This window comes from Acomys minous (assembly GCF_964271855.1).
Source record: "Acomys minous genome assembly, chromosome: 4".
Lineage (NCBI taxonomy): Eukaryota > Metazoa > Chordata > Mammalia > Rodentia > Muridae > Acomys > Acomys minous.
In genome coordinates, this window is record NC_140486.1 from 116,442,931 (window position 1) to 116,465,113 (window position 22,183).

The window sequence follows — 22,183 nt, forward strand, 5'->3', positions numbered from 1 at the left end:
AAGACAGCCACAGAGAGGCAGAGGAACCGGAACATAGTCCTGGAGAGCCCAGGCCCCCAGTACTGCCCTTCAGAGAGGCAATCTTCTCATGCTCAAAGCTCTTCCAGAACACGCCCGCTCAGACCTCACTTAAAGGTCCAAGGTTCATTATTCTAAGATATTCTAGATACACCATCTAAACACCAATCAAAAGGTATAAAATTAAACGGATGTGAACAAGCTGGCGCTGGTCCAGAAAGGTAATGAAACTGGCCTCTCAGTCCAAGTAAGACAAGCCAGTAACTCAGAAGCATGCTTCAAGCAGGAAGCAGTGAGCATACTAGAACCCAGGCTCCTCCTGAAGCAGAGGCCGTGCCCTGGTGGAAGAGCTCACCAGGTCCTCTTCCTCGCATCCTCTGTACAGACAGGAACTGAGCACACAGGCTGCACACAGCCATCAGCTCGAAAGATCCTTCTGCAGGTCAGAGGAGCCTGAGCCAGGAGTCTTGAATTCCTATGCCTCTTATTGTTTACTAGCTCCACTCCTGAAGCCCTGGGCAGCCTGGAACTCACTTTGAAGACCAGGCTGCCCCAAACTTGCAGCACTCTTCCCACCCCTGCTTCCCAAGTGCTGGCGTTACAAGCATGCTTCACTGGGCCAAGCCTGCTGGCTGGTAATTGGAGCTATAGATACAATGAATAAAAAAACGTAGACCTCCCATGGGAGGCTTGGTGTTAGTTTTTGTTGTTGCTAACAGGGCCTCATTGTGTGGCCCAGGCTGGTCTTTTCACTATGTAGCTCAGGCTGGCCTCCAGCTTGTTTCTTTAGTGTTGTTTTTTCATAAAATGGGCATTTATTTACCTTAATACCATTTAAGAAATGACCTTTCCCACCCATTTCACATTATTATTATTGTTATTATTATTATTATTACTACTACTACTACTACTGTTATTATTATTATTAATCTTGAACTCTTTGCCAAACTAAGACAGTCTCTCCATGCTGTTTCTGGAGTCTGGTGGGCAGAGGACTCACAATACCTGGGTGATTTGCTACTTCCTGCACTAACGACTCAATGTTTTCATTTCCTGAGCATGTTTTTGTACTTGGTAGAGTAGTTGTCCTGACTTACTCCTTTACAGATTTTTCTTGGTTGTTACTCATTAAGTTCCCTGAAAACTCCATTAAGACTAACTGGAATTTCACAAAATGTAGACTTACGGAAACAGTTCTTTTTAAATGATTAACTTTCCTCTGGATAACACAAGGTTCTGTCATGTTTTGTGATGCATGTCCCACAGCATTTTGCATCTTTGCCGTCTATGACTTTAAGATCATACAAACAAAGCTTTTTTTCTTTTCTTTTTTTTTCTTTTTTTCTTTTTTTTTTTTTTTTTTGCATTTTTCGAGACAGGTTTTCTCTGTGTAGCCTTGGCTGTCCTGGACTCGCTTTGTAGACCAGGCTGGCCTCGAACTCACAGCGATCCACCTGCCTCTGCCTCCCAAGTGCTGGGATTAAAGGCGTGCACCACCACCGCCGGCAACAAAGCTATTTTTTTAAAAATTTATTTTTTTATTAATTCATTCATATTACATCTCAATTGTTATCCCATCCCTTCTATCCTCCCATTCCTCCATCCCTCCCACTTTTACCCTATTCCCCTCCCCTATGACTGTGACTGAGAAGGACCTCCTTCCCCTGGATATGATCATGGGGTATAAAGTCTCTTCTTTGTAGCCTGCTATCCTTCCCCTGAGTGCCAACGGGCCTCCCCATCAAGGGGACATGGTCAAATATGGGGCACCAGAGTTCATGTGAAAGTCAGTCCCCACTCTTCACTCATCTGTAGAGAATGACCAGTCCCTTGGCTAGATCTGGGTAGGGGTTCAATGTTTGCTGCACGTATTGTCCTTGGTTGGTGCCACATTTGTGCAAAACCCCTGGGCCCAGATCTGCCCGTCATAATGTTCTTCTTGTAGGTTTCTAGGACCCTCTGGATCCTTCTATTTCCCCATTCTCCCATACTTCTCTCACCTAGAGTCCCAATAGGATGTCCTCACATCTATCCCACTTTCCTGGTAGGTGAAGACTTTCATGGGACATGTCCCTTGGGCTAGTGTCTAGTTATAAGTGAGTATATACCATTTGAGTCTTTCTGCTTCTGGGTTAACTCACTCACTATGATCATTTCTAGTTCAATCCAACAAAGCTATTTTTTAAAAAGTCAAAAACTTCATAGCTCAGGAAGGGTGACAAGCAGGGTGGCTCAGGCGGATTATGGAGTTTTATTATGAAATGCTAATGCTCCTCAAACTAGCAGAAATCAAATTTGTCCTGTGGTCTGGGGAACCCTGTGCATCAAGTTTAAGAGCATCTGCCACTGGCTAGCATTGCCCCACCTTGGTTGAGTCTTCAGCTTCCCAGGCACTGTACGTCAAAACCTCACACATCTCACTGCAAGAAGAACAAGAGGCATATGTCAGCATTTCCAGGTAAAACGTCCAGTAGCCACGAGAGCCCCCACTCTGATCCAAGCATCCCCCAGTGTGTGACCAGGTATCCTGGTGTTCACGCCACCACATATTACCACAGGAGGCAAAAATCACTTACTTCATCTGGTTTTTACTCATAATTTTACTTTAGAACTAAAGCAACACCCTGAGATTATTCAGTAACAACCTAACTATAACATCTTCCCTTACACACAGTATACCAAGGATCTGAGAACTGTGTGAAGAAAACACACTTCCCTCATGTTTCAACTTACCCCAGATGGAAGAAGAACGATCTGGTGACACTAAGCCCAACATCACTGAATGCCAGCTAAAAGGACCTATGGGACTGTACTTATGGATTTCCTCCACGGTGTGCTGAGTGTTTCAAGCAATCTTTCTAGATACCTAGCTGCTCCCAGAACAAGAATGCATAGGACCTCTGGTGCTAAGATTTGGCATAGAGGAGCATAGGTTTATTTTTAGCATCAAGAATTTTAAGGATGTAAGGGGGGGAGAGTAAAGCATTTTAAAAACCCACCCAAACAAATTCACAAAACCTGAGGTGAACAGGCCCTGCTGCTCTGCAGCCCAAGCGAGGCAGTGGACATGAGAGAAAGCTGTGGGCTCCCGTCTCTGAAAGGCAGCTTGAGTCTTACATGTGTGCACCGTGCTGGGCTCACCTCATCTGTGGGAGGAAGGTTTTCTTGTAGGCATTCTCAATGTCCTGGAGATAGGCGGAGGTGACCTTCATTTCATGAGGCTGAACAAAGGAGAGAAAGCAGCGCAGCAGGCATTTAGACTCAGCTTCTTACGTACCCATGACTACAAGTGCAGACGCTTTCTTCTATGGAGGGACAAGCTGCAAGGGCTTCAGGAGACAGGGAGGGGCTCACATCCAGTGAGAACTAATCCTGACTACAGGAGCCCATGTCACGATCCTCCTCTGCAGAGCCGAGTCGGAAAAGGCTTCTCAAAAGGCCTCTCGGGAAAGCCAGCCTGCTTTTCTGCCGCTCCTCACATCAGGTGAAGACAAGGACGGCTCAGAGCCTGGGAGGTCCTCCCCGTCTCCCAGCTGCCTCAGCTTTGCCCTACTGCAGACCTCTCTGTCCTCTCTGCTCTCTGCCTCACCACCCCCTCTCCTTCTCTCACTCTCTCACTTCCTTGTCATCTGAAGACAATTTTAAAACGGTTTAAAATTCAATTGCCAGAACCCACATGGCAGCTCACCACTGTGTGTAACTCCAGTGACAGAGGCTCCAACACCCTCTTCCAGACATAGACGTAGGCAAAACACCAATGCAAATAAAATAAATTTAAAAAATTTTAAAATAAGTAAAATTCAATTAAGAGTGGCAAGTTTCAGTATTTAAAACTTGACAATTTAGCCAAAGCTAAGATTCATTCTTTTCCGGGGTTCGCCTTTTGTGACTTGTTTGTTTCCTTGCTTACTACAGAGCTCCTCTCCTAACACGAGCTGTTGGGGGGGGACCTCCCCTGCCCAGTTAGCACAGTCCTAGCCCTGTAACCTAGTACAGCAGTGCTAGGAAACACCTGTGGGAGGGAAGCGGCACGGGAGAAGACAATGACTGGGCCTACTGTTTTGACTTACAAAATAAAGGAACTATTCTAAAACTGGACTCTGAAGGGAGCTGCCGTAATTTGCTAAGTCTGCTAAAAGTCAGTTGTAAATTTCAGCTTGGGTGCACATCCTCAAGCACAAATCACACCTCACTGAAGCTGTTCAAAAAAACAGCCACACATTTCCTGAGCGTCTGCAGCTCTGGCACCTAGAACAGACACAGGAAATTGTGACGGTCAGCTGCAGGCTGTCCACAGAGGTGAAGGGACCAACTTCCCTGGAGAACCTGCTGCACACAGTGCGTGCCATGCAGGCACCGCAGACACTTGCGTCTGACAGATGCAGCCATTCAGTACGAACAGCTGAGGGGCCACAAAAGCACTGTTGGGCAACGGGAATGATTCCACTGCTAGCCACGGCCAAAGGGAAGCAAGATCATGCATGAGGACTCTAGAAGATTCCCAGAAATGTAAACACCCAACACAAGAACACCCACTGCACACTCTGCCCACTGATCCTGGGTAAAACATGGAGTTGTTAGTAACTTGGCCAGTGAGTCTTAGATGCTCACATTTCGGAAGCACAGATAGCACTGACAGACAGTAAGAGCACATACCTCTCCCACTGAAGCGGCTATGTTTATAAAGTGACTATGGGATTAAGACCTGACTTTAAAAAAACATGGCTGACAGCACAATGTTGGGCTCACAATACTTTATTTAGCATAACAAAATTGCTTTCTAGAGCGAAGACAGGATTTCTCTATGACTATCTGTCATAAACAATTGTGATGAAAATTATTTTACTGGCAAAATTAAGTATTTGCAGTTGCCTCTAATTTGGTGACAAGTCCTGACTTATTCTTCCCGTTCACTTAGGGTGAGCTCTTCTGCAGCCTGTGGCACAGACAGGCACCCACAAAATGGTTTAGTTGTCAAGAAACTGTCCGCCTGGAGAGTAACAAGATGGCTCAGTGGGTTAAGGTTTGTGCCATACAGCCTAGACAACACACTAATCTCTGGAAGCCATATAAAGGGGAGGGAGAGAACATTATTAAGTGGTCCTGATTTCTGTGTGCTGCCATACGTGCACCCATCTCCAACTTACATATGATAACAGTAATAAATAGTGTTTTAAAAGACACCTGAAGCCTGCATTAGGGAAGATGCCCCTGGAGCACCTGTGAGGACACAGCACCGAGGATGGCCACTTGAGGCTCATTGCAGCAACCTTACCTCTGCCAATTCATGGAAAGTCCCCGTCTCCCCTAGGACTAGCATCTATTAATCTCTCTGGGAGCCAACAAGAGTGTCAACAAAAGGGGCAGCTGGAGGTGTGGAAGCACATGGCGCTCTACAGAACCAGTGCATGTGAAGGAGGGGGGAGGTTTTCATTTACATGGCAGTTGAAAGGATATCCAAATCACTTTCGTTTCCAGGATAACAGGACATGAGACGCTTAGAGAAGACAAGGGTCCAGGGAGGGCAAACGAGATGCTCTCTGCCTCCCCACAGGAATGGCTCAGGGACAGATGTGCACTCTTGGTTGGGACTTCCTGCACATGTGTCCCACTCTATACAGGCCATTGGGAATTGGCACCTGTCACATGCTGATCACAAGATAGATGCCTGGTTCTCATGGTTCATGACTTACATCTCCTTTCTTCTGGATCCGGCTCTGTATCTCTGGCACAGGCACATCAACATAGATGACTGCATGGGGTGGCAGGTACTCTGGGAGAGTGAGCCGCTTAATCTCATTGTAGTGGTCCACACCTACAAGAGCGCCCATCATTGTCAAATTCTAGACAGCTACAGGCTGCCTCTGGCACATGGGGATCTAAAGCATGATCTAACCACCCCCACAGGACAGACCCCGAGTATGTCTACTTCGCTTCCGGAGCAAGTTGGAGGCACACCAGTGTTCTCCTAATATGGTTGTTGAGCTGGGATTATGATACACACTCTGTGTATCTATTTCTTATGAGTTTTTAGGGAGTTCAAAGTATTTCTCAAATAATTTAACTGAAAAACATATGCTACCCTGACCTGGGTTCAGAATATCTCAGAGACTTTGAAAGACTACACATAACTATCTACTGAATCAGGTTTACACCAAAAATAAACTGAGCATTGAGACTGCTGCAGTCATCTCACCATCGGCACCCAGCACACAGACATCACATAGATCTCGTGACCAGAGACACTTGTCATTAAAAGGCACTACAACCCAGCGCTATCAAGCACACCCTATCCACACTAGCCCCCACATGGGAGAATGCATAGGCTTACAGTGGGATGTTCACACTTGGACACCTCTGTGCAGTGTTGGGAAAGCACTGTTTCCATGGTAAATCATCCACAAGTGACAAGTGTGTGCTCACACTAAGGCCCATGGAAATACACTTCATTTCAGAGCATGCCAGTGACCTTTGTGGTCACTTGTGTTGAAGGCTATCTTTGGACTGGTCTGTGACCAAGACCAAAGAGGACCAAGCTGGAGCAGGGACAGTATGATGGAAGAGGCATGCCCATGGGCCTGGAGCACCTGCACAGACTGCCTTGGACAAACCCACACAACTCAAAGGAGAAAGCTATGCCTTGCCCTGCTGGCTAGACTTGCAATGTACTAGTCTTGCCTCTATTTAGGTAATTTACTACCTTGTTTCCTCTGTCCCATCTCCATTTGCCTACTTAATTGTGTCAACATCCCATTCCTTCAGCCATTTTCCCTCACTGGATGCTACTGGCTTTAACTAATGTACTTTCCCCTATCCTGGTACTAATATGACTGGCTACAGTCAGCAACCTCAGACAGGTGAAATCCAATGACCACCAGTTACATACAGCACATGCGGCATGGCCAACCCCTTCCCATCCTCCAGCTATCCCTGTGCACATGTAGCCATGGAGCTTTTCCCTTTGGGGGTTCTGCCTCCTCAGTTATCGTGCCCACGACCTGGTCGCCACTCAGGGGCCTTAACAAGTCAGAACAGCCCCACTGTCAGTGCTGACACAAACTACACCTGCTGCCATCTATTCCTCAGGCCTTAGCAAGGTGAATCTGCCTATAGGTATATCCTGAGTTCATCTAAGAGAATCCCACATCCAGGCTATCCAAACAGAAGCCCATCTTGCTGCCCACTGACTCCTCTTCATTCTAGAAACTGGTCTTCCATCACTCTCCTGCTGTGCTACTGCAAGAGTGACCACTGTTCCTTCCTTGTCAGCTTTAGCCTCCTCAGTAGATAGCGCCTACTGCCAGTGTGTCCTCCAACCTAGGCCAACCTGTTCCCTCCCCACTTCCTCCCAACTAGCCTCCTCCCCTTGGACTTTCCCTCACCATATATGTTCTCTCCAGACATTCCAGTGACTATCAAATCTTCCTTCTCACACTTAAAATGCTCAGTGGTCCCTCAGTATTCCAGAAGATATCCAAGCTTCCTACCTTAATAAGGTGCCGGTCCTTGCTTGTGCATGCCCTGATGCCATGTACCACCACCACAGGCTGTCCCTCTGCCCTCCTTCTACATCACCATCCCTAGCCTGTGCTGACAACACGCCTGTCCTCACTCCCTCCTGCACTCAGTGGATGGTCCCTGAAGGCCATTCACCATTGGCGCTGCCCCTGGCAATGACTCCACCCCTGCCACACATCAGCCTGATCACAGGTGTGTTCCTTCCACAGCACTCTGGGTAAGGCTGAGGGGTGCTCAGGGATGCTGCTCTGCCACTCATCACTTCTGCTGCCCTTAGGATAGCAAAAGCCTTGTCTGGTTTCCATGAGCATCCAGGCAGAGCTGTGCTCACAATGGTCCCCAGAAACCTCAACTGCTGCTTAGCATGTATAGGGCAGGCTGCCCCTCAGGCAGAAGCAAAATGTTTCTGCCCACTTTTTCTGCTCTACAAACACAGGTGCATGGCCTCTGGCCACTAGGGTACAGCAGAGCCAGAACCTCAGACTACAACCACCCCTTTGCTTGCCTCAGTTTCCCTGATCAACTACACTTAGGCTGACCTTCAGGTTTCAGTGCCCACTGGTGCAGCCATCAAGTACACAGGCAAGAGCCTGACACTGAAATCGACCCAGGCCTAGCACAGCACTGCCCAATCTCTTTACAGCTACACCAGCCTCCCTGGGTTTCCCAGGCCAGCCGACTCTAACCAAAAGCCCTTTACTCTTTCTCCTTTGTCACCTTCCAGTGACCCAACCAATGCAATGTTCCTAAAATTGGCTCATCAATTTACTGGAGGGAAGCAATGACACTGGCAACTGTGCAGGGACAGAGCGTGAAATAAAACAGCCCAAATCCATCAAAACCAGACACTAGAACTGGAGAGTTCAGTAAATCAGCTACCCAGGCCCAGGAAAACCAGTGAAGCTGCAGGGCTGAACTGAGGACCAGGGGTCTCTGGGGGATGGCTGTGAGAGCTGTGGGGGCCTGAGTATTCTTGAACAGCAAGGATGCTACTTTGCTTACAGGGTAAGTGAATGGTCAAAGATACCTATTTAGGATGAAGAGCACACGGGAGCTTAGTGGGCCTCCTCTTCCCCTGGGGAATAGGATATGCAACAGCATTTATTTAATTCAGAATACCCTCCCCTCTGCAGCAGCCTACCCATCAGCTGAGGCACAAGCAAGCCAGAGGGGATATGAAACAACTCACACTGTTTCCGGATGAAGCCCTGGTTGTACATTGCCTCTAAGAAGACAAAGTCACTGTAGATGGAGCGCTCCAAGACTACACCTTGTCCTGTTAAAACAAAAAATGTGAACCAAATGGATAAAAAGTATTGCTATCTACAAGTTTCCTTTTAGAAACGAAAAAACCAAAAACCAAACCCCAGCCACTTGTAGTTCCTATTCTTTTCAAAGACTATGCCACAGGTAGGAGACACACTGAAAACCACAGTGGGCTGTCTTGGTTGGTTGGTTTGGTTTTGTTGTTGTTGTTTGGGGTAACACTGTCTCTTCCATCCCGTGACAGAAGAGGACCATGCGACCTACATCAGCTGCTTCAGTGTCACCGTGACCTCCCAGATCCCAGGTCAGCTCCTCCTGCGCATCCTGTTCTACTCATCACACACACACACTCAAGTTCTTTCAAACATATTTTGTTGTTCTTCTGAATATAAAGATTAAGTATAAAAATGTTTCAAGTTCCAGTTAATAACTTCATTATCTCATTGTCTAGAAATGGGACAAATTCATGTCCTGATCGTGTCACAAGAGGTGGAATTCCAGCATTTGATACAATGCTGTGCCATAGGCAACATTCCTGTTTCTCTTGAGACCATCCCCATCATAAAGAAACTATCTTGTTCTCTTTCAGCAGCGGCTTCAGATTAGTGCCTCAGAGCAATCGTGGTCCAAAGAACAGCCTGGTTCAGAGTGTTACTTTTAGTCTACAGAGAACTGCTTAACACTCAGTCAAGTACACTTTCTGGACCAGCAGTGAGGTGACCATCTCAGATCACTTCTTTCTCCAGGTCCAGTGTCTTCTACGTCTTTCAGCATGAGAGATGTGCAGCCACACGGGGACACGCTTGTCATTGAGGCGGTGGTGCTCAAGAAGCCAAAGGTCGGTGCTCCCATCACACTCAATGAGAAGGTGGACGGGAAGCCCACAGAAGACAGCATCTCCCAACTAGATCTTGAGCCTTCCCTCTCAGCAGCAGCAGGGCACTCCCGAACTGAAGCAGAGCTCAAACCTCCCAGTGGCCTCCTCTCTCCTTCAGAATAAAGACCTCCAAGTTCACCACTCTCAGCTGGCCACGTCACACCTCTATCACCATCACCACCAGCTGCACCCACTGTAATTCAATCACCCAAGATGCTCAAGACAAAAAGTCCCTGCAATCCCTCCCGCTGGGCCTAGACAGAACCTGCCCCCATGAAAGAATGGGCCCGGCCCTGCCTTCCACAGAGAGAAAACTGGTTGTTCTGTGCGTTTGAGATGCTGGTTGTTACGTAGCTTCACCTAGGACCAGCTTCTCCGAGGCACTCACCACCCACTCACTCGTCATGTCTATTTCCAGTCAGTCTTCACCCTATTAAAATTATAAGCCTCTTTTCTGTAGTGTTCCTGGCTTTTGGAATAAGCCTAGCACACAGCAGGTACTCACAACATATTTAATGATTGAACATATCATAAAAGGAAACAAGTTAGCCGGGCAGCGGTGGTGCCCGCCTTTAATCCCAGCACTCGGGAGGCAGAGGCAGGTGGATGGCTGTGAGTTCGAGGCCAGCCTGATCTACAAAGCAAGTCCAGGACAGCCAAGGCTACACAGAGAAACCCTGTATCAAAAAAAACAAAAAAACAAAAAAACAAAAAAAAAAAACCACACACACACACACACACAAAAAAAAAAAAAAAAAAAAGAAAAGGAAACAAATCACTATGCACTTAACACGTAAAGTGTTTCTTTTTAATTTAAGAAACAAGTAATTAGAAAATAAGGTAGGATATGCTTCTACAAGAAAATGGACTGCTCTGAAGGCCAGCATCATGTCCAAAATACTGCTTGGGTTTCCCTGAAGTAGGCACAGTACCCAAGAGGGAGACTCCAGCAATAATACTAACAAGAGCAGACCTTCCACCCATGGAAGGAAAACATTCATGAATAAAATTGGGAAATAAAAACCAGCACGATTCAGGGTCTGTGGACACATGCTGTGTACTCAGGAACTCAGAGTCCTAGGCAGTGGGTCCCAAATGCAAGTATGTGAGGCAGCTTTGTGAGCTATATGAGGCCTTGATGAAAGCACATCCTTGTTCTTACAGCTCAGAATCTCTGAGCCAACTTCTCAGGGGCAGTTAACTTGTTTCTAAACCCACCATCAACCACACGAAACCACTGCCACAGGAAGCAGGCATAGCCTTAACTATAAACCACCCAGTCTTTCTCACACAATATATCAATCGTGGGCAGCTATACAAAGTAGACACAGCCTTAAACACCAGCTACCCTTCTCCCACACAATCCGCTCATCAACCACAGGGCAGCCACTGCTATAAGGAGTAGGCACAGCCTTACATGCTGGCCACACCCTCTCTCCCCCCCACACAATGTACTACTGTGTACCACTGTGAATACTGTTCCTGGCACATGGCTTTGGCTACAGGATCAGCAGTATGTTTACTGTTAGTTTTAAGGAAATGCTGGGTTCAGGTCCAAGTTAAAACCCTTGCTGTTTCCTAGGACAGGGAAGGGGCTGTACCCTGACCTCACCTACATATGTTCCTGTTCCGTCATCTGCTCTCCTCTCAGGCCCTAACTGCTTCCTGGTCCCTGCTGCCAGGCTCCCACTCAGCTTAAATAGCATATGAGGACACACTCGCTCTAACTGGACAGGTCCTGGGACCCTGAATGTTTTGCCTCCTCCACCTTTGCCATCTTTTCAAGGTTTAACTTTTGTTCTGTGGCAACTTCCAGCCTGGCCACTCTCCCTTCAGAAACCACTGGCTGTCATCCATGCCTCTGTAGGACATGCAGTCCATCCTCATGAGAGTGACTTCACATTCTCCCAGTCACCGGTACACTCTGTCCTCCGTCCTGTTTATGCTTACAGCAGCGTCCTAACATCTACAGGCTGCAGCTCTCCCGTGCTATCCTGAGCCTACATCAACAGGGATTTCAAGGACTTATGATTTTACTGGAATCACAGAACTTGCCTCAAAGTTCCTTTTCAAAAAAAACCTCTACTCAGAAAGAATCAAGAAGGAGAATGCCCACCATCCCCTCCCAGGACACAGCGGTACCTGTGCTCAACAGGTGCTCCAAGGCATCTGAGTACTGCAGGAGGCGGTTGGCATACAGCCAGGACTGCAGGCGGTAGCTGTTGCCATCGTTGCTTGTTGGATTATCATAAAATTTCTCTAGGCTACAGCTGCCATCAAATTCCGTGTCGAGGGGCTTTCCGTCCCCTGTGGTGCTGCTTGAGTAGTGGATGCCGGCTTCTGGAAAGTGTCTCATGCCTAAGGAGAGATGACCTGGATGAAGCATGGGGAGGCCACTCACTCCTACTGTGTGTAGCTCAACAGAAACACATGGAAGTGTAACCGTTACTGCCAGAGCCTGGCATCAGAACCAAGGAAAGTCACCTTTGTGTCCACACTTCATCTCACACTCAAGACGTGCTGTGGGCAACAGCTAAAGAGCGCACTGCTCCATTCCCTGTGAGCAAGCAGCACAGCGCAGCCCCTGCCCACCTCAGCCTACTGCTGCTGTCCAACGTCACCAAACAGCAAGCCGGCAGACGGCTGCATGAGGAGCAGGCCAGCTACCTCCTCCTCACCCCGGGTGGCAGCAAGTGCAGGGATAACTGTGGTAGGGTGGCTCAGGCAGGCATTCTGCTGCTCTCCTGGGGAAAATGCAATTCCAATTGGTAATGGATTTTAAATTTTGCCACATTTGAGAGATTAATTACTTGCCCCTCCCGGCGCCCCCAATATGGTCTATTTGAGATATGGTCTCCCCATGAAGCTATGGTTGGTCTAGTACTCACTACATAGCCCAAGCTTGCCTCAGTCTCATGGCAACCTTCTTGCTGCAGCCTCTCAAGCAACAAGCCACTAGAAACTGTAAAGACCTACCTTAGACTTAAATTTTTCTAGTCAACAGCCAAACTCTAAGTGCGACAAGCCTGGCACACCTGGCAAGCTGGGGCCATTCTGCATGATGTCCATACCTAGTTTCTCTGCGATTTCCTTGGCGAGCTTGCTTTTCCCAGAGCATATGTTCCCGTCCACTGTGATCACTCGGCTGGACTCATTCAGTTTTTTGGTTGTCTTATCACCAAGAATGAAGGCCAAAAGCCCATACCTCAGCTTGCAATCCACACTGGTGTGAATTTGTCCCTGAAAAACACAATTATCACATCAGCCCTGTGGTTACTGAAGGCATTAGCAGCTGTTATGTAAAATACTAAGGCCCCTCTTGGTTGATGATCTGACTCCCTTCTTGCTCAGGGCAAGCTCTGAGAGTTGACTGTTTACCCCCTTTGATCTCAGAACAAGGCTGGAAGCAAGGATGCTTGCTATGTTAATGAAAACGGGATGGATGAGTGAACAGAGGGACAGAAAGATGGACGCATGCTGTGACAGATGGCAGAGGAAAGGAGTACCTGACAAAATAAAAGCACCTGTCTGATCTAGGCTTCTGTCTTCAGCCTATTCCTAACTACCCTACCAGTGAGTAAACATGTTAAGCATGAGAAAGCTACAAGACTCAAGCCTAAGTAAGAGTTTCCACACTCTAACCCCACCCCCTGGGGAATGCTGTCCTGAACAATGGGAACTGTCTATGATCCGGCAAACAGCGAAATACCAGCACTGTCTTTGCCTCCCTTCTACTTCATTATCACCTACAGATGCTGACCGCCCCAGTGCTGTGGAAGAAGCATCACCTCCCCTCCTGCTGCACCAATGCTAAGGCCATTCTCACACCTCTCATCCACAAGGCAAAGGGTATCCTCATCAGCAGCCTCCCAGTCTATTCACCAAACTTGAAAGCTAAAATAATCCACTCCCCTCAAATAAAAAACACCAAGCTGAGGGCAGTGGAGTGCACATAAATAAAGGAGAACAATTGAAAGGGCAGCGAATTTTAAAGTTAAGAAGCAAACTTATCTCACAAAGATAACGCAAAAGTAAGCACCGAAGACGCTCCGAGGAGGACCAGGAGATGTTCACAAATGCAAATGGCTGCTAGCACCAGGGTCAGCAAGGCAGCGCACAACAGGATGCTCTGCACTGCTAAGGACTGCAAGCAGGGCAGCCAGGGGAAGACAGATGGCTATAAAACCACAGTCTCATGACCCAGCAAACACATCACCCAATTTATAGAAAACGTATTACCACAAGAAACTTGCCTGCATACTTACAGCAGGTTTTCCCACAATTGCCTTTAAGGGGAAACTACCAAGAAGGTCTTCAACAGGTAATGAATGAGTGACAATATATACAAACCATGGCATACCACCCAGCAATGGAAAGGACTGACTAAATAAACCATAAAGATATGAGTACATCCTTTTTTTTTTTCTTGCTGTTTTGGGGGTTTGGTTTTGAGACAAGAGTCATACTATGTAGCCCTGGCTGGCCTGGAACTCCCTTTATAGACCAGGCTGTCCTAGAATTCATAGATCTGCCTTTCTCGTGCTGGGATTAAAAGTGTGCTTAAGATTTATTATTTAGATTGTGTGTGTGTGTGTGTGTGTGTGTGTGTGTTCGTGTGTGTGCGCGCGCACACACACACTAAAAGAGCAACAAGCACTCTTAGCCACTGAACTATCTGTCTAGGCCCACAAGTGAATTTTAAGCATAAGTGTAAAAGTAAATGTAAACAAAGAAAGCAATGTGACAGGTAACGCATGACTGATTACATGAGTCTAGAAAAGGCAAAATGACAGCAATCAAGAGAGCAGTGGCTGTCATGAGTGGAGAGTGGGGGGAAAAAGTGAATATTAAGCAAAAAGGATTTTCGGGATATGAAGTACTCTGTGTGTGTAAAGGCTGAGGTATGACATTGTCCCTTGAGCGAAACTACATAACTTCACAGCACAAGGAATGAATTCAATGCATGCAAAATTTACTTAGGATGGAACACAGAATATGACGGAGCTTTCAAAATAAAGATCCTCGGCAGGAAGGTCAACCCCTTTATGGGGTCAACAACACCTACGGAGTTCTAGCTACGAGAAAGCAAAGGAGTTATGACATCATAAAACGTGCCCTGTTTCCAGCCACGGTCCCCTAAGCACCTAGTATCGCCCACTATTCAGCATGCACCCCAGGAAGTCCTAATCCTCCCCAATCTACCCTAATCTCCATTGCTGCTCCACATCACGGCACCCCAGCGCCTACAAGGCGCTCGACAAAGCAGCTTCGCCAGTCACTGAACGGATGAGCGCGCGGGCCCAGGCTCCAGAGCTCTGGCAACCGGGTTCTCCAAGAGCAGCCGGGAGAGCCCGGCCACATCGCTGCACCCGGAGCTTTGAGCGGAGGCCCCAGGAGCTCGCAGCTCCAGTGTCTGACCAACAATGGCGGGGTGTCATGGCTTAGAGCCGACAGGCAGAGACCCCCCCCCCCCCAGCGAAGCTAGCCACCCGTCGCTCACCACGCGCTGGGCTCCGGCCGCGAGGCCGCGCGCGGACGCCGACGCCGGGACAAGTCTCAGCAGTCTCAAGGCCATAGCTCCGCTGTCCGCCCCGGCTCAAGGACCAGAGGGACGCGAGCGCGACGGGGTCCTATGCTGTCTACGGCGCGCTGAGATGACGTCACGGCCAAGGTGTTCGCGGCGCCCGTCGCCCGGCCATAAGAGAGGGGGCGGTGCTTAGGCTAGACTAACGCTCTGAGGGCCTGGGGTTAGACCATTTTGGGAGGGGATTGGGGCTGGATCCTAGACAGTTGAACTATGTGCAGTGAAGACCGAGAAGACCCTTCTAAGCCTTGTGCATTGCACAGAAGCTGCCAGAGTGACCTGGAGTTTTCGCAGATGCCTTGAGGTGTGTGACAAAGTGTGACCCATTCTCGAAGGGTATTCTACGAGTTCTGTGCGGTGAACCCGCTCTCACCACAGATTCTGTGCTAAGTATTTGCCTCCCTTCTCCACGCCCTAGCTCTGAGGAGAGGACCTACTTCCTGGGTTCTATGGACGTCGCCCACTACCAGTCTGGGTTCTGTGAGGGAGCCCTCCTGAGCGCTGTGGAGACGTAGGGAATCGATCTGGGCTCTGTGGCTTCGCCCTCTCCTTGCCTGGGCTTTGTGCATGTGATCCGCACACAACCAGGTCCTGAGCTCTTTTAGTGCTGAGACCCCGAGGGGGCCTCAGGCTCGGACAACAGTGATCTCCAGTGCCGAGCTCCCTGCCTCACTTCCACAGCTGCCAACTTTACAGTCGCCGCCTGCAAAGGTCTTCAGCTCTGTAAGTGAGGCCAAGGAAGAAAACTTTGAGGAAACTAGGAAGTGCTGATAGGGGCCCGGTCCCGAAGATAATGAGGGAGTCCCAGCTGGTCCTGGACCACCTCTCCTGCATTTCTGGATTTCTAGAAAGCCCAGAGTCCTTTCCAGTGTATTGGGGATCAGAAGGAGAGTCCTCTCCACGTTCCCCTTGCGTCCTGACCATAGGACCTCTTGTCCTACGACAGGTCTGTATGTTGGACAACTCCAGCTGGTGGCACCATGAAAAAACGGCGTATGCCATTAGCTTGCATGCACCTTCATGGTGCTACTTAAGCTGAAGTCGGCCCATCCGCCCCAGGTTTACAGTGAGTTAACCGAGATATTTTTAAATATTGACTTTTTAATGAGCCTTGAATCCCTGTATTACACACCTACCATATGTCGTTCTTATAGTAATGAGTTGTACTTGAACTTTTAAAAAGAAACCTTCGCATGTTCATGAAGGATAACAGTCTGTGATTTTTAGTTAGGGACTCTTTTTGTCTCACTTTAATACCAAGATAACATAAGCTTCAACAAATGACCTGGGGAGTATTTCCACCCATTTTATTTTCCCTGGAGACTTGTGACCAGTGGGTTTCTGGATGGGGCCTGAAGCTCTCCTGGAGCTATTGGGGGAACTCCACGGCCACTCAGAGGAAGAATAAGCCAACTTGGATGGCAGCTCTCATCTCCAGCAAGGCTTTTCTTAATCATTGTTGGGAGAGGGGAACTTTCCAAATGACAGCAGAAGGCCGGGCACTCCATCAGAAAGACAGAGTAAAAGAATGGACGTTTCAGAGCTGCCCCTCAGTGAAGGAGTTTTAAAACCACACTTGGTGGCTGAAAGGAAACTGTGGCATCATCAGTGTAATACCTCATGTGAATACAGGAAATACTCAGAATAATCGTATTTAGAAAATGGGGGTGCGCTAGAAGAACCTAAATGAAAGTAATGTTTGGCCCAGCACTAGGAGTAGTGAATCAGCCTGACAGCAGGTATTGTAAATTTATCTGCATATTGCAACACCTAGATTCACCACTAACAACACTGCAAAAATGGTAGTCTCCAAACATAAGTAAGTAATATAGAATTCATTTAAAGATATGTACAAAGGGGCCAGGCATGGTGGGACACGCCTTTAATCCCAGCACTTGGGAGGCAGAGGCAGGCGGATCACTGTGAGTTCGAGGTCAGGCTGGTCTACAAAACAAGTCCAGGATGGTCAAGGCTAACACAGAGAAACCCTGTCTAGAAAAACAAAACAAAACAAAACAAAAGATATGTACAAAGTATCCATTGGAAGGTGGAAGAAAAGCAGAGGAGAAACCAACAGAAAACAGTGGTTTCATGAAACAAAAAACCTTCTAAGCGCAGCAAAAGAAACAACTAAGAGGTGTGATAGCTTACAAAATGTGAGGAAACCTTTGCTTGCTACGTACCTGTCATACAGTTGATGTCTGCTATATACAAAGAGCTAACTAAACGCCAGGCAGCCCAGTCAATAAATGGGCCAGAGTCGTGAGCAGAGAGGTCTCAAATGATGGAACACCTGTGGCCCGTAAGCATATGAAAATTTAAAAACGTCATTAGTGATCCAAGAAATGCAATTAAAAGCACATTGAGATTTCACCTCACCCCAGTCAGAATGGCAGTCAGAAAGAAACGAGTAACAACAAATTCTGGTGAGGATGTGAACAACAAAGAATGAATACACACACACACACACACACACACACACACACACACACACACACACGTTAATGCTAAGCTAGCCTGTATGGAAATCAGTATGGAGATTTTTCAAAAACTGGAAATAGAACTACCATATGGCCAAGTTGTACCACACACAAAATCCCAAGTCAACATGTCACAAAAATACTTGCACCTCAATGTTTATTACAGCCCTGCTCACAATAGCTGAGTTATGGAGCCAACCTAAGTGTCCAGCCAGATGAATGACGAAAATGTGCTTGGGATACAAAAGAAGTTTTGTTCATCTATGAAGAATCTTGAAATTATATTATTTTGGGTGGGGAAAGGATGAAATGAGATTATTAACAAATGACCTTAAACAAATTAAGTCAGAAAGGCAAATATCTCATCCTTTTTCCTATTTGTGGGTCCTAGAGTTTATAGATAGGTAAATCATTTATGTACTGATGATAGAAAAGTAGAAGGGAAACTGGGAACAAATGGAGTAGGAAATGTGCAAAGTATATTACATGCACAAAGTAGCCTGTGTAAAACTATAACCTTTTGAATCATTAAAAGGAAAAAGTCATACCTAAGCCTTCATATATCAATTATATGACAACTTTAGTAGTTCTGCATTGAAGAAATTGAATTTGTAATTTAAAAGCCACTCAACCAAAAGAGCAATTCCTAAACACGTGTTTTTACTGAAGAATTTTACTTAATACATAAATATATAATACTAAATATGTGCAATCTCCTCCAGGAAACAGAAGGAGTAATGCTTACCACCACACGTTCTGCTGCCGTGTCTGTCAAAGACAGCACAGTTAAGACCTCCGTAGCCCCATATCCTTTATACACACAAGCCATCAAGAAATCATCAGCAAACTGAATCCAGCAACATGCAGAAGGAGTAGTACACCATAAGCAAATGTGTATAGTCACGGGATGCAAAGCCATCTGATGTTTTACAATCAAATTAAAGCAAAGGAAATCTATGTGATCCAATGCCTGATGCAGGAAAAGCATTTGACAAAATTCAATACTCATTTGTAATATAGAGCACATCGGCTCCAACAAAGACTGTAAGGCAACTGCTTCATATTCAGAAAGCATGCCCACAAAACCCTAAAACTAACATCATATGAATAGAAAAAGAATGGGATTTGCCTTTTGAATAAAAAGCAAGGCTTTCTGCTTTCCCTACATTTACTCAGCAGAGCCATGGAATCCCTGACTCACATAATAAATAAGTACAAAAGATATAAATGGAATACATATAGGAAAGGAAAAATGAAACTATTTGTAGATAATAGGAATTTTATTCAGAAGCCCCAAAGAAGATGACATAAAAGCCCCTAGGATAAATAAGGAAATTTAGCTGGGCTGTGCAACACAAAACGCCACACAGAATTACAGTATTCTGTATGCTGACAGCATAGAAGTCAGAGCTGAAGAGAAGATGGAGCTAAATTTGTGCTTGGTCAGAGTAAACTGTAACACTGAGTTATATTAAATATAACACACCTATAGGCTGCAATGTTTAAAACACTGATGTAAGAAATCTAAAAAAGCCCTGGAAAATAGGAAGGTGTGTGTGTGTGTGTGTGTGTGTGTGTGTGTGTGTGTGTGTGTGTGTGTTTACAGATCAGAAGAAACATGCTATGTCAAGTCTTCCCAAGCTATCTATAGGTTTAATGGAGGTCCCACTAAAGCCTCCACAAAGGGTGTTTTAGTGGTCAGACACAAGCTTTATAAAACTGCAGAAATACAAGGATTCTGGATTAGCCACAGTGAATTTAAAAAGAATAAAGTCAGAGGAATTACTTTTCCATTGTTGAAGTTTATTACATGCTGATACAACTCAAGAACATGTAGTAGTGATGGGGGCTCTGGTGTTCATAGAACAAGAACCAGCAAAACAAAGGGCGTCCACAAACGGATCCGCAAAAACTATCTCAGCTGTTTCTACAGTGGTGCAAACACAGTTCTGTGGCAAATAGTGTGAGAGCGATTGGCTAGACATGGGGAGCAAATGAACCTCCAATAACCTTAAAACAAAAACAAAAAACCCAACCTAGCAAATGGATCCTGTATTTGAATGTAATGTGTAAAACTACAAAGCTTTTAGAAAAAAAAATAAAACAGGAGAAGCATTTTGGGTGTGGAAGTAAGGAAATAATTTTTAACTTGATATCACATGTATACTTTAAAAAAGGACACAGGTTAAGTAGACTTCATCAAACCCAGAAACATCAGCTCTGCCAGAGACCTTATAGAATTGAGAAGACCAACTACAGATGTAGAAAATATTTACAAAGTGCACCTTTGTCAACAGATCTGTGTCTAGAATATATAGCTTCTTTAAATTCACATTAGAAATAGTCCAGGATTGGGCATGGTGGCACTCTCCAAAGGCCAAGCGATGTGGTTCTATTTGTGTTATATTATGTGCTAAAATAAAATGAGAGGAGAGGCTACAATGTTGCAAGTCAGCAACACCAGATCTCTTCGTCTGGCAATGAAACTGCTCTGCTTCTCGGCTACACTGTGTCTACAGTCACCACAAACGTATGCTTTCTGTGACACAGGAATCTGGATACACGATGGAACTGTAGTTCTGTAGGATATGCCAGCATCAGTGTCCTGTCACTGAGCTATACTTTAGTCACGCAGGATAACTCTAGTGGGAAGGGACTCGTGGGATTGCCTGGCATATCTCTTTGCAGCATTTTGTAAATCTGCCATTATCCCTAAAAGACAGTTTGAAATTATATTGTGTGCAGAATAATAAAGCAACAGAAATTTTATATTTAAACTTAGGAGATACTTTTTGTGTTAGAATTTTTAGAAATCCGAGCATTGGAAAGAAGGACTGTTAATCAAGCTAACCAAGAAATTGAAATTGTTCCAGAAGACAGGTGCTCATTATCTTCTGATTAAACAATCTCAAAGTTATGAGGATAACATCCATCTCAGAATTAATCTGTAGACTCAACACGATCCCACAAATAAGAACCCACAGACTTTTTCTTCTGCTGATGCTGACAAGCAGGTTGTGTAACTCCTCCTTTCAGGAAGCCCTAAGAGAAACAAAGGCAACCTAGCCTAGAAGCACACGAACGGAGGGCATGCTAATGGACATCATGGTACATGAAAGGCCACATTCGGGAAAGCCCTGTAATACCAGTGCACGAAGAAGCAGGGTAACCTGGACTAGGTCCTCCTTCCTTCTTCAGTAGCAGGGTCCTGAGGAGGTGTGTGTGTGTGTGTGTGTGTGTGTGTGTGTGTGTGTGTGTGTGTGTGTGTGAGAGAGAGAGAGAGAGAGAGAGAGAGAGAGAGAGAGAGAGAGAGAGGAGAGCAAAGAGAGGAGAGGAGAGAGAAACCTGGGACCTGGACTGGGGAGGCCTTACATAAGCTGGCTACTTAAGTTTATTAACGTAGCATCTTATATACTATTTGCAGGAGGCATATGTTCAAGGTCAACCAAAAGCTAAGCCAGACTGTGTTGGCAAGAGAACGCAGGATCCTTCAGACACTGCTGCTTTAGAACTGATAACCTCAGCTCAGGGAGAAGAGTTGGGTTCCCAGAAACCACAGCCTTGACTCCTTTGAGGTGCTGGCTTGAGCCCAGATCAGCCTTGTTAAGTCCACTCCTGCACTTGGACACAGATCTAACGTCCCTTTGTCCTTCATCAGAGCCTCTGATAGAGTCTTGGGTCTCTCTGACTCCCAACAACAGGTAGAAACAGAGAGGCAGCTGGGTCCAAGCACACACATCCATATGTTTTCAGCAATTTGGTTTGTGAAAGGGTGATAATACCTAGGAAAGAGTGTGACCTTTCAAACAGTGGGTGAGTGCTAGACAGATTTTTGGTCCTTGTAGAAAATGGTTTCAATTTTAGATGGATTACAGGTTTAAATATCTAAAAAGAGAAAGCTTCTAGAATGCCATGGGAGAATATTTCCATGAACTTAGGAGAAGCAAATATTTCCTAAATGGAAAATCTCTATAAGATGAAATGTACACATTTCTTCATTGTAAGAGCCTTGAAGTCACAGCATATAACTAACCGGAAGATTCTGCATCAGAGGGCCGAGATCCGACAGGGAGCTCAGATGGTGTAGAAAGAGAGCCCATATGAAAATGGGCAGAAGATGTGGAAAGCTCATCAGAGAGGTCCTATCCAAATGGACAGTGAGGAACTGTGTCGAGGTTAGCAGGACACCATTTACGTTTGGAACACCAGGTTTAAGTCACTGTGAGACACCTCTGGAGCCCAGCGGAAAGGCTGACTTGAAACATGAGCAGCACTAGATGTTGCCCAGGGGTTGGAACCACTGAGACCCCCCTATACTGTGAATGAGAGTAAAACAGCTACTACATAAGTCTGGAAAAAAGTCTTGCTGTTTCTGCTGAACCTGGCCATACATACATCTTATACTACCTAGGATTACACATCCTAGACAGTATCCATGAC

General features: G+C 46.2%; 1 protein-coding gene across 1 annotated transcript in view; it reads right to left on the bottom strand.

The window, feature by feature from the left end:
- Positions 1 to 15,338, bottom strand: part of NDUFA10 (NADH:ubiquinone oxidoreductase subunit A10) — a 41,451-nt gene extending 26,113 nt beyond the window's left edge. Inside the window, exons 1-7 of the mRNA XM_084779235.1 lie at positions 15,180 to 15,338; positions 12,751 to 12,919; positions 11,822 to 12,037; positions 8,726 to 8,812; positions 5,712 to 5,833; positions 3,160 to 3,239; positions 2,384 to 2,438 (exon numbers count right to left, since the gene is read on the bottom strand). Of these exons, the coding sequence (XP_084635361.1) occupies positions 2,384 to 2,438; positions 3,160 to 3,239; positions 5,712 to 5,833; positions 8,726 to 8,812; positions 11,822 to 12,037; positions 12,751 to 12,919; positions 15,180 to 15,254 (804 nt within the window). The 5' untranslated portion in view covers positions 15,255 to 15,338. The remainder of the gene's footprint in view (positions 1 to 2,383; positions 2,439 to 3,159; positions 3,240 to 5,711; positions 5,834 to 8,725; positions 8,813 to 11,821; positions 12,038 to 12,750; positions 12,920 to 15,179) is intronic.
- Between the last annotated feature and the right edge of the window lie 6,845 nt (positions 15,339 to 22,183).